The 16,910-nt window shown below is 40.4% G+C and overlaps 1 protein-coding gene across 1 annotated transcript; it reads left to right on the forward strand.

The window, feature by feature from the left end:
- The first annotated feature begins 755 nt into the window (after positions 1-755).
- On the forward strand, positions 756-9,031 carry LOC132583101 (vomeronasal type-2 receptor 26-like). Its single transcript, XM_060254768.1, has 5 exons — positions 756-970; positions 1,582-1,873; positions 4,826-5,053; positions 7,095-7,221; positions 8,115-9,031. The coding sequence occupies exons 1-5, from the start codon at positions 756-758 to the stop codon at positions 9,029-9,031; spliced, it is 1,779 nt and encodes a 592-aa protein (XP_060110751.1).
- Positions 9,032-16,910: the final 7,879 nt, after the last annotated feature.

Here is a 16,910-nt window from a genome sequence, read left to right on the forward strand (position 1 = left end):
GTTATGCAAAGGAGAGGGCAAGATTTGCCAAGAATGCAATGAAGATATAAAGCTTAAAACCTGCAGCTGCACAACAACCTGGAAATTACAACATCCTGTTCCTATGTTGATGTCACCTTAGTTCACCCCCAAAAAGAAACAAATGGTAGATGGCTACAATGAACACTTTTCTTAAGTAAGATTCACTGATCATACGGTGGATGAACTGAGCATTGTTAATTTTGTTTTTGGCATTCACTGTTTTCTTCCTGGGCCGAAGGAGCACAATTACAGCACTGCCTTATCTATTCCAAGCATGTCTTCTTCTACTGAGTTATGTCCTAGGGATATCTGGGGTTGGGGAAGGGGGGAATGTGCCTTCCCAGAGTGACATGGCAATGAAAATGGACAAACATGTTTGTTTCAGAAGTTCAGCAATCAATTACACTGAAAGGATCTGAAAAGTTGTGCTGAAACAATTACCTCCTGTGCAATTATCAGAATATATGTTATTTGCTCATTCAAACAAGGCACCAATCAGTTTCCAGAGGGTTGTCAAAAATGATTTGAAAACGAAATCTGAAATTTGTAGATATTAAAAACCTCACTGTGCAATGGGCAGCTCAGGTTAAGAACCAGAGGGGTTTTTTAAATGGGAGTTGTTAATGTCTCCTGACTTTCAACAAGTCTAAGTCAACTGATCACTGGGAGGCTAGCAATAAGGCTGCAGAGCGAGCCGGAAGAGTCTGTGTGCAGAATTCTGCTTTCCCATCAGGATGGTGAAGTCTGTGTTGATGCTGATGTTGCTTCCTCATGTGGCATGCAAACTACATCCAATGAAGTGCACTGGGGATAACCCTCTTCAGATCCCTCACCAGTGGTACCAGCCAGGTGAAATTCTTATTGGTGAGATTGCAACTCATATTGCTTTCCTGTCCCATGATACTTCTTTCACAAAACACCCATCTGAGGACTTTATTCCCCTGTCAGGGTAAGCAATTAATATTAAAAATTTACCACAATGAATGAAAGCGGATTTTATAATTGATGACTCCACATGTTTATATGATGCAGATTCCTTCAGTCTGTTACTTTGAAGGGTATAAGTCATGATAATATGCTGAAGGAATGGCATTCAAAACTAACTTTCCTAAAAACCAGTCAGCATGGACTGGGTCAGACTCCAGAACAATATCAAGGCCTGATAATTTTTTTTTAAAATGAACACTTTAGGTTCCAGTATGTGTTTGCTGAATTTTCAGAGTTTAAAGGGGCACTCAACCAGTCAGCAATTAACCACTGCTTTTAAATTTCAATTTTTGCAAAGGGATGGCAAGAAAGCAAAGGAAGGCGAAAATAATACTTTGGGAATGGTTCTTGTGATGAGGAAGCACAATTTTTGGATGATATGAGGTTCAATTCATTGTGATAAGTGTGACATTTAATTGCACCCTTCATTCTATGCAGCACGGTACTTGCCGCAGAGACTGGGTAAAGCAACTAAGGGAAGAGATTTTCTTTTTTTAAAAAAAGGTTGTGTATGATTTGATTTCAAGCGCAATTGTGTTCTGGTGTGAGCAGAGACTTTGCTTTTATTTGCAGTGTGATGAGCAAGTTTTACCAGCACATTCTGGCCTTAGTGTTTGCTATCGAAGAAATCAATCAGAACCCTGACATCTTGCCCAATGTCACCCTGGGCTTCTACATCTATGACAGCTACATGAATAAAAAATGGACTTATCGGACCATTCTTGACCTGCTCTTCCAATCAGATGGCTTTTCCCCCAACTTCAAGTGTGGCATCCAAAAATATGTCATTGGGGTCATTGGAGGGCTTGGCTTTGAAACATCCTCCTACATGGCTGACATTTTAAGTATTTACAAGATACCACAGGTAGGCTCAATGCACAGGGAGAATGAAATGATTTTTCAGTCTCCAAGCTCATTCAATCTGTATTTGTCTTTCTAGTACATTTCTTTGGGTAAGAAAAAAGGGAGAAAAATAATAACTAGAAAAGGAGGCGAAATATGTTCAGTTGTTGAACAAAGCATGAGTCAAGATGCACATTTAAGACCAACCAAGTTTTATTCAGAACATAAGCTTTCTTGTGCTAACAGCAGACTTTGTTCATCTGCTTCAGACCAACACAACTGCCCACTTGGATCTATGTTCAGTTGTATCAGACATGGATCTCCAAAATTAGTTGAAGGGAACAGTTTGGGATAATGTGTGTTTAATAAAAGGGAGCATGATGTCCTGTTGGGTCAGATGGAGGAATAGATGGAGAAATGACTGAACAAATTGTGGGAATGTTGAAGAGAAGAGTTCTTATGCAATTGGTCAATATTGAGCATTGAATGTACGATGCTGACTTCTGCGTAAATGGAAGAACAAGGAAAGGAAAGGAAAGGAAAGGAAAGGAAAGGAAAGGAAAGGAAAGGAAAGGAAAGGAAAGGAAAGGAAAGGAAAGGAAAGGAAAGGAAAGGAAAGGAAAGGAAAGGTCCCCTGTGCAAGCACCAGTCGTTTCCGAGACTGGGGTGACGTTGCTTTCACAAAGTTTTCATGGCAGACTTTTTAACAGGTGGTTTGCCATTGCCTTCCCCAGTCATCTACACTTTCCCCCCAGCAAGCTGGGTACTCATTTTACTGACCTTGGAAGGATGGAAGGCGGAGTCAACCTCGAACTCAGGTTGTGAGCAGGGAGCTCAGACTGCAGTACTGCAGCTTTACCATTCTGTGCCACAGGGCAGAAAGGAAGAACAAGAGGGCAAGGTTATATTCATTTTTTTCAGTTCAGAAGCCCAGTACATGTTTTGTATTAGTCTTAGGATACCAGAGCCTGGAGCAGTTTCAGCCTCAGATTTTCCTGACAGTTCTGGGTAAGTTGGTTAGGCAAGGGGCTGTGAAGGATCTGGTAGGCCTTGGGTTCTTTCTTTATATGTGGTTTTGCTCAAGAAAACTCTTCAGCATACCCTTGAGTGATTCCAGTATCCAACACAAGAGTATGCAAATACCCAGAAAGAAGATTGCCTTTCCTTTCCTAAGTGTATCTTATGTGAAAAAGGTTAAAGGCCTTCTGGTCCCCCCCCCCCAACACACAATTTACTAGGTTCTAGCTGTTTGGAGATTGTTGTGACGTCTCTCAAATGTTCAGCTCTCAAGATTGCTCTGTGAAAGCAAGGTGTCAATCAAACCAATGAGTGAATGAGCATCTCTTGGTAAAATTTAGGTAGCTTTATACATAAGAAAGCAATATGTAAAGTGGTCCTAACATATTGCTATGACCTCTCTGTAACACCTTTTATTCTCCAGATTTCATTTGGTTCATTTAAATCAAATGTGAATGACTCAGCCCATTTCCCTTCATTTTACCGCATGGTCCCCAATGAAGCCCTTCAGTATATTGGAATTGTCCAGTTGCTTGTCCACTTCAAATGGAAATGGGTTGGGTTCGTCACTCCCGATGATGAAGGTGGAGAACAGTTCTTGCAGAACTTGGAGCCAATGCTTTCTAGAAGTGGAATCTGTGTAGCCTTCACAGAAAGGGCTCTCAGAAAGGTCCAAATGGATAGAATATCTGACCTGCTGATGTTAGCTAACAGTAATACTGATGTTTTTCTGGAAAGCAAAGCAAATGTTATTGTGGTATATGGAGAAACCTCAACCATTCTGTGGCTGGCATATAGTCTCTGGGAACGAGCACAGATGATGTTCATAGGAGACACAGAACATATGGAGAAAACTTCTGAAGCAAAAGTGTGGATTACAACTGCTCAGATTGATTTTGCATTATCTAATATTCTACAGGGATTTGATATACGGATTTTCCATGGTGCTCTTTCTTTCACAATTCACTCAAGAGCAATCCTAGGATTCCAAAAATTTCTTCAGATTAAGAAACCTTCCTGGACAAATGAGAATGGTTTCATCAGGGGCTTTTGGGAAGAAGTATTTGGCTGTGAATTCCCATCTTCTGTGCATCTAGAAAATTCTAATGGACTATGCACTGGAGAAGAGAGACTGGAGAGTGTTCCAGCAACCTTCTTTGAAATGAGCATGACTGGCCACAGCTACAGTATCTATAATGCTGTCTATACTATAGCACATTCCTTGCATATGATGCATTCATACAGAGCCAAGCATGCAGTTGTGAAGGATGGGGACAGAAAGGCATTTCTAACACTCGAGCCCTGGCAGGTTAGCTCTCCCCACTGCTCAAGATCCCTTTCATATACCGTTGTATGTTCAAATCATCAGTACAAGCACTTGCCTTTTACTGGGCACCTTCATCCCCTCCTTGCCGGGTAGGAATACAGAAGAACTACAACACTTCTAGCCTCATTGCTTCTAGTGTGGACCATTGTTAGTGTGATGTAGTGGTTAGGAGTAGTAGACTCTAATCTGGAAAACTGGGTTTGCTGCCCCACTCCTCCACATGAAGCCGTCTTGGGTGACCTTTGGTCAGTCACAGTTCTCTCAGAGTTCTCTCGGTTCCACCTAACGCATAGGATGTTTGTTGTGGGAAGAGGGAGGGAAGGGAATTGTAAACCTCTCTGAGACTCCTTAAGGGAATGAAGAGCAGGGTATAAAATAAAATAAAATAAACTACTCCTACTCCTTATGGGTATCTTACTGCAAGTCTTCAAAGCAGTACTTTATATTATCAGTTTAGAACTAGTATTTAAAATAGTATCAGCTACACGACCATCTTGCTTCAAATGTATAGTAGTTGCATTTTAAAACCACTTCCATTCTCTTTATCGGAATCATTCTAGACACTTCTTTTAAAAAATCCCATAGTGACTATCCCAACACAGTATCATCCCATTTTTCCTTTCTTCATAGTTGCACCCATTTCTTCAGAGGATTTCATTCAACAACAGTGCTGGAGATAAAATTGTGTTCAATGATAATGGAAGATTGGTAGCTGGGTTTGACTTGACCAACTTGGTAACTTTCCCAAATAACTCCTATATCCGAGTCAAAGTTGGGAAGCTGGATTCTCAGAGTCTTCCAGGAAAAGAGCTCACCATTCATGAGGACAGAATTGAGTGGCACGGGGACCTCAGTCAGGTGGGAAAGAGCCTCGTTGTCTGTCAGATGGCGATACATTGATGATAGATTTAAGAGAAAGAAATAGAATCATATGAACATACGAAGCTGCCTTCTACTGAATCAGACCCTCGGACCATCAAAGTCAGTATTGTCTACTCAGACTGGCAGTGGCTCTCCAGGGTCTCAAGCTGAGGTTTTTCACATCTATTTACCTGGACCCTTCTTAGTTGGAGATGCCAGGGATTGAAATTGGGACCTTCTGCTTACCAAGCAGATGCTCTACTGCTGAGCCACTGTCCCTCCCCTACCATCCCTTCTTCATGCAGTGTTTTGTTGACCTATTAAATTCTACAATGTGACACATAATGATGGCACAATTGGTCTGGATAAAAACTGAAAGTTTTAACTTTTGGACTTGTGGTATCTTTTGAACAATAAGTCCTCTTCCCAGTGAATGTGCTGTCTGTGAGCTCACAGTCTTCTATTCATGTACCATCAGATTTATTGCTGATAATATGTAGTATGTAAATCAGGTGTAAAATTCTTCCCTCTGCCAGCTGACTTCAAGTGAACGAATGGTATTTAACTGTCACCGTCTCTTGAACATTCCATCAGCTTCCATTGGTCATTCTTAAAGAAACTTTCAATAAACTGTGAAATAGGATTCGGGACGTGGTGATTCCTTGATTTGAGTAGTCTTTTCTATTGTAGCTCCTACCCGTATTTTTTGCAGGGAACATAGTGGCATAGGGACTTCAGTCAGGTGGGATAGAGCCACATTATGTCTCAATTGCCGATCCATTGACAGTGGATGAAGGGAAACAAGTAGAAGCCTTTCTTCATGCAGTGCTTTCATTGACACATAACATTTATCAATGTGGCATATGAACATATGAAGCTGCCTTATACCGAATCAGACCCTTGGTCCATCAAAGTCAGTATTGTCTTCTCAGACTGGCAGCGGCTCTCCAGGGTCTCAAGCTGAGGTTTTTCACACCTATTTGCCTGGACCCTCTTTTGGAGATGCCAGGGATTGAACCTGGGACCTTCTGCTTCCCAAGCAGATGCTCTACCACTGAGCCACTGTCCCTCCCCCAATAATAATGAAGGTACCATTTTCTGTCCAAAGATTTAATCTTTTGGACTAGTACCATGTTTTAGACAGTGAGTTCCCACACCAATGAATAGGCTACCTGTGAGGTTACATATTACATACATATACTACCAGACCTTGTGCTAATAATGTATACATCAATTGGAAGGGCAAGTTAAAGTAGGTTCTGAATGCCAGTGCTGGAAGTGCAGGAAATACCTGGAAATAACATCAAAGATAAATTGAAGGAAATTTTCTGAAGATTTTGCAAGGGTTTCTGAACACAACCATTCTTGGTTAAGTTTGGATAGGATTGATAAGTAATAACAGGAGATCTTCAGCCACCAAGCTGGGAAATTACTGCAAATCCATATGGATTTCCATAAGACTTTGTACTTTCCTTCATGTTCTTTGTATGTGTGTTTGTATGTGTGCATGAGAGAGAGAGATTCTGGAAGTCATGGCGACCTCTGGTGACTGACCCCCTTCTTGGGGGCTGGAGGATACTCAGGGAGAGGGTTGAATAAAGCCTGCCCCTGACTCCCACCTCCTGGTATTCCAAGGAGGTCTCCCGTCCAAGTACTTGTCAGAGTCAACCCTGCTTAGCTTCTGAGATCTGATGAGATCAGGCTTGCCTGGACTATCTAGGTCAAGGTTTTCCTTCAGGTTCTTGAATATTTATTAGACCACTGAATGACATCATTAGAATCTTGAGAATGAGTAGAACATGGAGAATGCTCTGCAAAAATCTAGGACCTGAAGGCTCCCAAACACCCATCTTTTTGCATTCTTTATAAAAGGGAGATGTTGAGGAGAGATCTTCAATAAAGGCAACAGTTCAGGAAGTCATTTTAAAGGGAAGGTGACTATGAATTGAACCAATGTGAAGAAGGTTATGTTTATATATGAACATATGCACTCTTCAGTACCTTTTCTGGTCTCAATTGTTCCATTGTTCAAAGACAGACGCCTCCCTTTTCTCTGTGTAATGACAAGTGCTACCCTGGCAATAGCAGAAAAATGAAGGAGGGAGAGAAATCTTGCTGTTATGATTGTGTTCTGTGTCCAGAAGGGAAGATGTCGGACCAAGAAGGTAAGATATGTACAGTTAAGAAAGTTTAATTCCAAAACTGGCATATTTTCCAGTTTATATATGTGCTCCTTGTTTTAGGTGGCTTTTAGTCAGGGCTTTTTTCTGTAGAAAAGCCCAGCAGGAACTCATTTGCATATTAGGCCACATCCTCTAACTCCAAGGCAGCCAGAACTGCGCTCCTGTGCATTCCTGCTTAAAAACCCTGGTTTTTACTATATCTAATATTTAAAACTTAGGTTCCTGCTATTGTTATTGTTATGGTTCTTCCTTTGTATAGCCATAATTCAATTTCTACCATTTATATCTTTTAACATGTTTTTGATTGTTGCATGATGCAGGTTGATTTTTTTCTTTTTTCTTTCTTGTCTTTTTTAAAAACAAAATTTCAATAAATATTTTGTAAAAAAAATGAAAGATTAACCCAATCATATATCCAGAAATGCTGTGGGAGAGAAACCAAGAGTGGTGCCTAGAAGGGTATTTTAACTTCTATCCTTCTGGGGAATGTGATGAAGAGGTTAAATGTGGTTGCAAGAGTCTTAAAACTTTAAAGGGCAAATTATCACAAAGTATATATAATGCATAACACCAGTGTTTGGGACATGAGACATTAAAAGATAGCCTTTTCCAATACTGAAGGACAAAAACATCCCCTCATGCTTAGGCAATCAGATGTCCAGGAACCCAAATATCTTTGGAAGTAATTTTAATTAACATTTTTAAAAAGAACTCTGCAAGGTATCATATCAGTTCTTTCTAAAGGGGGAAAATATGGTTTTGAGAGAATATATGAAGCAGCTTGTGATCTTGGAATCAACTCAGTTTCCAGATTTTGATAGCTTCTTCTTATTGTGTGGAGAAAGCTCCTAAATGTCATTACCTTCTTCTTTCAGATATGGATTCTTGTATCACTTGCTCAGAGGGTTACTTTCCAAACAAATTCCAAGATCAATGCATGCCCAAGCTTCCAAGTTTCCTTTCCTTTGAAGATCCTTTGAGCATTGTTTTAGCATTTATGGCTCTTTTCTTTTCTCTGATCACAGCTATGGTGCTTGCAATTTTCATCAAGTATCAGGACACCCCCATAGTCAAAGCCAACAACCGGAGCCTCACATACATTCTTCTTGTCTCCCTTTTCCTTTGCTTCTTCTGCTCTCTGCTCTTCATTGGACAGCCTAACCAGGTGACCTGCCTCCTCCGACAAACAGCTTTTGGCATCATCTTCTCTGTTGCGGTATCTTCTGTGTTAGCAAAAACCATCATAGTGGTGGTGGTCTTCATGGCTTCCAAGCCAGGGAACATTTTCCAGAAGTGGGTAGGGAAAAAGTTGGCTCATTTTACTGTTCTTTTCTGTTCCTCAGTGCAAATAGGCATTTGTGGCCTATGGTTGGGTATTTCTCCTCCATTCCCAGATTTGGACATGCATTCACTGACTGCAGAAATCATAGTACAGTGCAACGAAGGCTCAGTCACCCTGTTTTATTGTGTCTTTGGCTATCTGGGCTTCCTGGCCATTGTCTGCTTCACTGTGGCTTTCCTAGCAAGAAAATTGCCTGACACTTTTAATGAAGCCAAGTTCATTACCTTCAGCATGCTGGTCTTCTGCAGTGTATGGCTTTCCTTTTTTCCAACTTACTTGAGTACAAGAGGGAAAGATATGGTGATTGTGGAGATTTTCTCCATCTTGGCTTCCAGTGCTGGGTTATTGGGCTGCCTCTTTCTGCCCAAATGGTACATCTTAATAGTGAGGCCTGTGATGAACAAAAGAGAACATTTGATAAGAAAACAAATTAAAGACTCTAAAAATTAATTATTGGGCTAGGCTAGTCTGATGTAATTATGTCTCAGATACTATGCAGTGTTGCTCCTGGTTAGCATTTGGTTGGAAGAGCACCAAGTAAATCCAGGGTCGGTATGCAGAGACATCCTCTGAACATCTCTTGCCTTGCAAACTCTATTGCGTTGTCATAAGTTGGCTGCAACTTGATGGCACTTTCCACCACCAATAATTAAAGGTAAAACCTGCACAAAGATCCAGTGTATTCTGTTGTGAACCGCAAATGCAATGTTCAAATGTTTATTTGTATTTAGCCATGGTCCATTACAAACCAGGGATGCCACAGATGCAATATATGGAAGCCAGTGAAGTTATTAATGATGAAATGACATTAATGTTGTTGTTATTTATTCATTTTGTGACTCACCCATTCCTGGCCAAGGCCAGGCTCTGGGTGATGTACATCAACTAGATTAATACAGGAATTAAAACAACTCAACAGGAATTAAAACAAGTCAACAATACAGATTAAAAGAGTAAAGTTCAGTAATTGGTCATCATCATCATCATCACTGACCAGCTTCTCCTAAAGGGCTCAGGGTGGTGTACATAATGATAAAACATACAACATACATAAAATACAATGAATAGGAGAATAAGGAAGTTAATAACAGATAAAATGAATAAACATTCTCCAATAATGATGACATAGCACTTTTCCCTCCCTTCATGGGGAGATCACGAACTGGACAAGTGGGAGGCAAGAATAAAATGGAAATACAAAGATGTTGCTGTCTTCAACTATAGGCCCAATGAACACAGTCTCAATTAGTCTCAATAATTAAGAAAGGTACTTTCACACATAAGTCTCCTACTTTGACGTATTACACTACTTTCCCACCCTGTAATTAATTAAACCATAGTGTGACCTATAAACTTAGCTTGATGTTACTATTTGGTCTTTGCATATGTCAAAAACATTTTCATTTAGTTGTATGCTAATTTGCTGTTCACCTATATAGATGCATCCATTTCTATGTATCTGAAGAAGTGTCACCACACATGAAAGCTCGTACCTTGAACAGACTTTTGTTGATCTTAATGGTGCCACTGGATTTACTCTACTGCTTCAGACCAATACATCGTTATTGCTATCGTATTGCATCTATTGTTATATGCTTTACTTTGTATGTTCATTAACATCTAGTTTACTTTGTTTTTCCTTGGGCGTTTTCGCACTCACATTCAGCCGGCGCAACCCCCCTCTTCACCGCGCAGGATCTGCGCGGATTTCGCACTAAATGCCACGGAGCAGCCTTTTACGCCGGAAACTCCTGGTGCAAAAGCCACTCAAACGTAAACCGCCAAAAAGCAGTTTCCGTTTGCGCGGCTTTTGCGACGGGAGTTTCCGGCTCTTCCGGCTGCTCCGCGGCATTTAGTGCGAAATCCGCGCAGATCCTGCGCGGTGAAGAGGGGGGTCGTGCCGGCTGAACGTGAGTGCAAAAACGCCCCTTGAGATTTTTGTAGACTTGTAACAGTCAAAGGCGAATTACAATAAACGAACTAACAGACCAATACGGCTACCCACCTGGCTCTATCAACATTTATTACAATTGAAGATCAGTCAAGAAGTTCACCAGCACACAGTTTACATACAAATATAAAATTAATAAACAAGGGTTAAACTTCACAACTGCATAGATATGACTGGTTATAGAGAAAAAGTTATTACAAGGTTTGGAAAATCCGCTTTCTTATGGCCAAAGCCTCAGCACAGAAACTCTTTGGACAGAGATTGATTCAAAGTCCCAATGGCACATAACAATCCACACTTTATGCACAGGTGGAAATGAAATGAAGGGGTCTAAGAGCAACAACATTCTCAGACCAAACAAGGATGAGTTCTCTCCATACAGAAAACATAACATTGGCTTTACTTTCATCATAAATAGAAAAATACTCTCTCTGCTTTGCAAACACATCCATCCCACCTTGCAAATACGCCTGTTTTGATAATCTTACAGTAAAATTAAAACAGATGCTATTCTCGGAAAGCATTAGCATCATGATCTGCAAGAACCGGTCCCCGTTATCATCATCTGCGGCAACCAACACAATCCATTTCCATTTGAAATGGGGCAATAGCCGGATGACTGCCATGTATTGCGTGGCTTCATTGGGACTTTCCTGCCCACAGTCAAAAAACCAGTAAGCCACCAGCCACCCAAAATCACATAGGAAGTGGAGAAAGGGTGGCACAGGCTTCTCCAGGGGTTAATGAGGGCTGCTGGGGTGTGTGGCAAAGCTGCTGGAGGCTGGCTGACTGCCCACTCTCCTAAATCAGGGATTGTTATGCTGCTGCATGTACTATTCAATGGACAAGGTAAGTAGGGAGGAGGGGGGGATCAGAAAGGTTCAGGATCTGAGGCCTGATTGATATACATGCATTCTAATCCAAGTTAGCATACAAAAAATAAACATACAAATGAGAACACTATAAAGACTTCCCCCTCCCTATGAATAATAGCTCAAGGAAGAATCTCACAAAACGCAGAAAATCCGTAGGAGTAAAATATGCAGCATAGCGTATCAGAACATTGAATATCTTCATTCTGGAACCGAAGTCTGTAGTTGTTTAATACTCTTTGGCAAAACCCTTTAAAAAGTCAAATCAAGCAGCAGCCTTCAAGAATTCAAAACAGAGTGGAGTAGATTGTGGGGGAGAACAGAATATAAATAGAAGAAAAACAAACAAATGAATTACTGCTTCCATTACTTTATTCATTAACCATGGAAGCCTTTTAAAATAAATATTTGTACCTTTCCAAACCTATAATATAAATTTTATATTGAGTTTTTAAGGTTGTTGTTATAAATCTAGGAGTGTAGCTTTAAATAAAGTCTTGCCCTTCATTTGAAATTTAGCCTGGGACCTGCCTACCTTAGGGACCGTCTCTCCCCACATGTTCCCCAGAGAGTGCTGAGATCGGGGTCCCAAAACCTTCTTACAATCCCTGGGCCAAAGGAGGCCCGTCTGAAAGTGACCAGAGACAGGGCCTTCTCGATTGCAGCTCCCTGTTGGTGGAATCAGCTCCCGGAGGAGGTAAGGGCCCTGCGGAGCCTTGAACAGTTCCGCAGGGCCTGCAAAACAGCCCTCTTCCGGTTGGCATATAATTAATTGTTATCGAAATGCCTGAATATTCAAATCTCGAACATCAGATTTTTAATACTGGAATATTGAAGAATTGATTTAAAGAAGGTAGCATAGTACATACTGAAGTAAGTTTTACATGTTTTATGTATTTTATATGTATTTTATTGTATAATTATAATTATCAATGTATTATTAATGTATTTTAAATTGAGTTGTTAGTTTTTGTGTTGTAAGCCGCCCTGAGCCCGCCTCGGTGGGGTAGGGCGGGATATAAATCGAATAAAATAAAAATAAATAAATAAAATAAATTTAGGATCACTTGGGACAATAACATTCATGGCTTCAATGGCTAATAATGATTTTCACTTTTTAAAATAAATCAAATTGCCATTATCCAACTGCAGACTCAATGCAATGTAGATGACTGTGTGCTAAGTGGACACACTGAACCAGAACCCCATGTTCACAAGCTCTTGTCTGTATTTTGCAAATTTCGCATCTATCACAATATTGGGTGGAAATATTGTGTTAAGATCCATCTTTGTCCAGATTTGTCTTCAGTGTTAGCCTGTTCTGTGAATTCTTGAACTCAATTCCATTAAGCCTAAGTACAGGCTATGAACTAATAAGCCCCTTCTTCTCCTTTCTCTTTCTCTCCACTCTGCCTCTCTCTGCCCATTTTGGGGTCTTCTATGCACCAAATCATAGATTCTGTGTCCACAAGAAAAGGGCCAATCTTCCCTTCCTCTTTACAAAGCCACACACATTGAAGACATAACTAAATAAAAAAATAGCAAGTCAAGGAATGTCTCACATAGATTCAGAAATGAACAACTGTGCAGGTTGCTCATGCAAAGAGGGTGTGTCATAGACATAGAAGACCTGAGAAACAATCGCACCAATGAGCAGGTCACTAGGCCGATAAAATTCATGAGGAACCGGAAGATGATCCAATTGCTCTGGTGCAATGAATAGAATGCTTCTTGCATATAACAGAGCACGGTAATAAAATCAGAAGCCGTTCCAGCACTATCCTTGTGATGAACTTTATCCTCCACTCACTAATTTCTGTTATTGTGTACCACATTATCAATGTTTGCTTTTTTTAAAAAAAAATCTCCGGATTAGTAAATTAATCTACTGTTACACTTCCGCAAACTGTGGCCTGAAAGAGAATTTTAGCACAAGAAACAGTTAATGGTGGATCCTTTTCTTCAGCATTCTTAACAGTATAAACCACTCTACCTTCTCACTTTTTCCTATCAGTGGTTCGGCTCTCATATTACCCAGTTGAATTTTCTGTTTAAGAATAACTTGCTCAAAAATCACTGTATGACTAGCTGCTCTGGATAAGCAAAATAAGCATGTGCTAAGGAACCAAGCAAAGGGCAACACGGCAGAAGTATTTCTCTCCCAGCTATCATGCCCTGAATTTCATTGACACACTCAGCTTCAGTCAGTTTTTTAAAAATTATCCTTATCTGCTGTGTACAACTTTAAAGGTATCACCAAATATTACATTAGTTTTATGGCATGAGAGTTTCAGTTCCGTCTTGTTGGTTAAGCAATGGGAGGTCTGAGGGGCACTATTGTAGGACTGTGTTTAGGGCATCAGTTGGTCTTAATCCAGCTTTGTTGACTGGGCATGAAAAGGGGGAGGGGGAGTGAAATGTTAAACCAATTTTCTTTTTTTAAGTGTAAATTGGAAAACAGTCCTCTGATTGCTGACCTAGCAAAGCAATGACCAATGTCAAAATGGTGCCATGAGTCCCTCTTCCTCCACAATTTTTGGAGTTTATTGTTATAAATTTGCACATAACAGTTGAAGAAGAAACATGTATAAATCCATTACAGCTTTAAAGCTGCCTCTAACAACTCAACAGTAACAATATAAACAAATAAGTCATAATATTAACACTCTGACTTTTGTAAAAGTTAAATCTACAATTTACAATATATGAAATCTAAAAAAGAGCCTATTCGTAAAATATTTAAAATATTTAAAAAATCACTAACTCTGTAGTCTTTCGGGCATACATTATGATGAGATATATTCTAGTATGGGAAACCATTTCTCAGTAATAAGGTATAATAAGCAGCGGAGTTTGTAATTTTTATGCTATGTTATTTTTTTCTGTAACAAAGTAATCTCACGTATGCGTGCCACTACAGTTTTCCAGGAGTCGTTAATGCAAGGACAGTTCCACCAGCAATGAATGAAACTTACTATTTGCCTGCAGTTTTTTTCCAGCTGAATATCTCAACTTACATGAGTTGAATATCTCAACTTATAAAGACTGAATATCTCAACTTATATAGCGCTGCCTTAAAGGGATAAAATACCATTTGGTAATTAATTGAAATGACTGTTCCTCCACAAAATTAAGAGACACAACTGAAGCTGGTTTGCATGTATGTTAGCTGATGCATTTGTTATAATCTACACTTCTCAAAATGAAAACATGTAGAAGCTGAAGGTTATGAAGGAAAAGAGATGAGGGTGCTGAATTAGTTTGGATCCAGCTAGCGGTTTCATTCAATTTTACCCAGTTTACTTCGTACAGTGGTTCACATCTTACATGGCTTTTGTCCATGCAAGTTCCATAATTCTCAACAGAGCTCTTTTGTGTGTGGTCAAAGAAGATACCTCCTTATTTCCTCACTGGTGGAAAAGCTGGATGGATCCCACTTTTACTTTGCTTGAGTTTTGATTTGTATGGGAATCAGCAACAAAATACCTTCCATATAAATGCAAAGTTGAAATAGTGATGCAAATCAGACAGAGCCCTGGATATCCCAGAGGGTGTTTAAACGCAATGATTTTGTTTCTGAGAAATTTGTTGCTGAGATGATGATCAGAACACCACTGGTGGTAAACACAGCTCACAACTCAAGCCAGTTCAGTGCATTACTAAGAACCTACAAGTTGAATAGTGACACTTCCCTCACACAGACACTGAGGAGATGGCCTTTTCTTTCTTACAGACAGCCTGTTTATCTAAAACGTCTCACTTAGCTTTTGAACTCTCTTTTCCTGCTTTAGGTCTCTGGGTAACATAAGAACATAAGAGATGACATGTTGGATCAGGCCAATGGCCCATCCAGTCCAACACTTTCACACAGTGGCCAAAAACCCCCCAGGTGCCATCAGGAGATCCACCTGTGGGGCCAGGACATTGCTGCCCCCACCCAAGCACCAAGAATAGAGAGCATCACTTGTCCCAGACAGAGTTCTATCGATACCTTGTGGCTAATAGCCACTGATGGACCTCTGCTCCATATGTTGATCCAATCCCTTCTTGAAACCATCCATGCTTGTAACCGCCACCACCTCCTGTGGCAGTGAATTCCATATGTTATGATGCTGGCTGATTTGTTTTCAATTCCCTTCCTAATAATTCTCAGCATAGTGTTTGCCTTTTTTAACTGCAGTGGCCACTGTCTCGACATTTTCAATGAGTTATCTACCATGACTCCAAGATCTCTCTCTTGGTCACTCCCCAACTGTTTGGACCACATCAACTTCTATTTATAGTTAGGTATTTTGGCCCCAATGTGCACTTGGCCACATTGAACTTCATTTGCCACATTGACGCCCACTCGTCCAGCCTCAACAGATCCCTCTGGAGTGCCTCACAATCCTCCCTGGTTCTCACCTGGTTCTTGCCTTGAACAATTTAGTGTCATCCACAAACTTGGCCACTTAACTGCTTACTCCCAACTCCAAATCATGCATGAACAAGTTAAAAAGCATCGGACCCAGTACTGAGCTCTGTGGTACCCCACTGCTTACCACCTTCCACTGTGAAAATTGCCCATTTATACTCACTCTCTGTTTCCTATTAATTAGCCAGGTTTTGATCCATGAGAGGACTTGTCCTTTTACCCCATGACTTGAGCTTACTTAGGAGCCTTTGATGAGAAACTTTATCAAAAGCTTTATGGAAGTCAAGATAAACAACATCTGTTGTGTCCCTGTTGTCTTCATGTTTGTTCACCCCCTCAAAAAACACTAACAGGTCAGTGAGACAAGATCTTCCCTTACAGAACCCATGCTGAATCTTCCTCAATAGCTTTAGTTTATCTATGTGCCTACTAATCTCTCTTTAATAAGGGTTTCCACCAGGGCTTTTTTTGTAGCAGGAACTCCTTTGCATATTAGGCCACACATGATGTAGCCAATCCTCCTGGCACTTAGAGTAGGCCCTGTACTAAGAGCCCTGTAAGCTCATGGAAGATTGGCTACACCAGGGTTGTATGGCCTAATATGCAAAGGAGTTCTTGCTACAAAAAAAGCCCTAGTTTTCTTACCCAGTATCGATGTCAGACTGACTGGCCTGTAATTTCCTGAATCTCCCCTGGAATTCTTTTAAAAGATGGGGGTGATATTAGCTACCTTCCAGTCCTCTAGAATGGAGGCAGATTTTAATGAAAGATTACAAGTTCTGTCAGAAGATCCACAAATTTGAGTTCTTTCAGAACACTTGAATGTATGCCATTCTGGCCTGGTGATTTATCAGTTTTTAATAAGATCATGTTTTATGCCTCATGTAATTTTTGCTTTGATAATTTTCTATGCTTAATTTAGGGCCTTCTCACACATTACCCAACGACAAATCTAGGTTTCCTATAGAAGCCAGTCAAAACCTTTAGTTTCTTAGTAGGGTTGCCAAGTCCTCTTCATCCCCTGGTGGGGGACATTCGTGTGCATGATGCACGCATGACGAAATGACATCACCCAGAAGTGATATCATCAAA

The sequence above is a fragment of the Heteronotia binoei genome, chromosome 15 (genome assembly GCF_032191835.1).
Source record: "Heteronotia binoei isolate CCM8104 ecotype False Entrance Well chromosome 15, APGP_CSIRO_Hbin_v1, whole genome shotgun sequence".
Taxonomy (NCBI): Eukaryota; Metazoa; Chordata; class Lepidosauria; order Squamata; family Gekkonidae; genus Heteronotia; species Heteronotia binoei.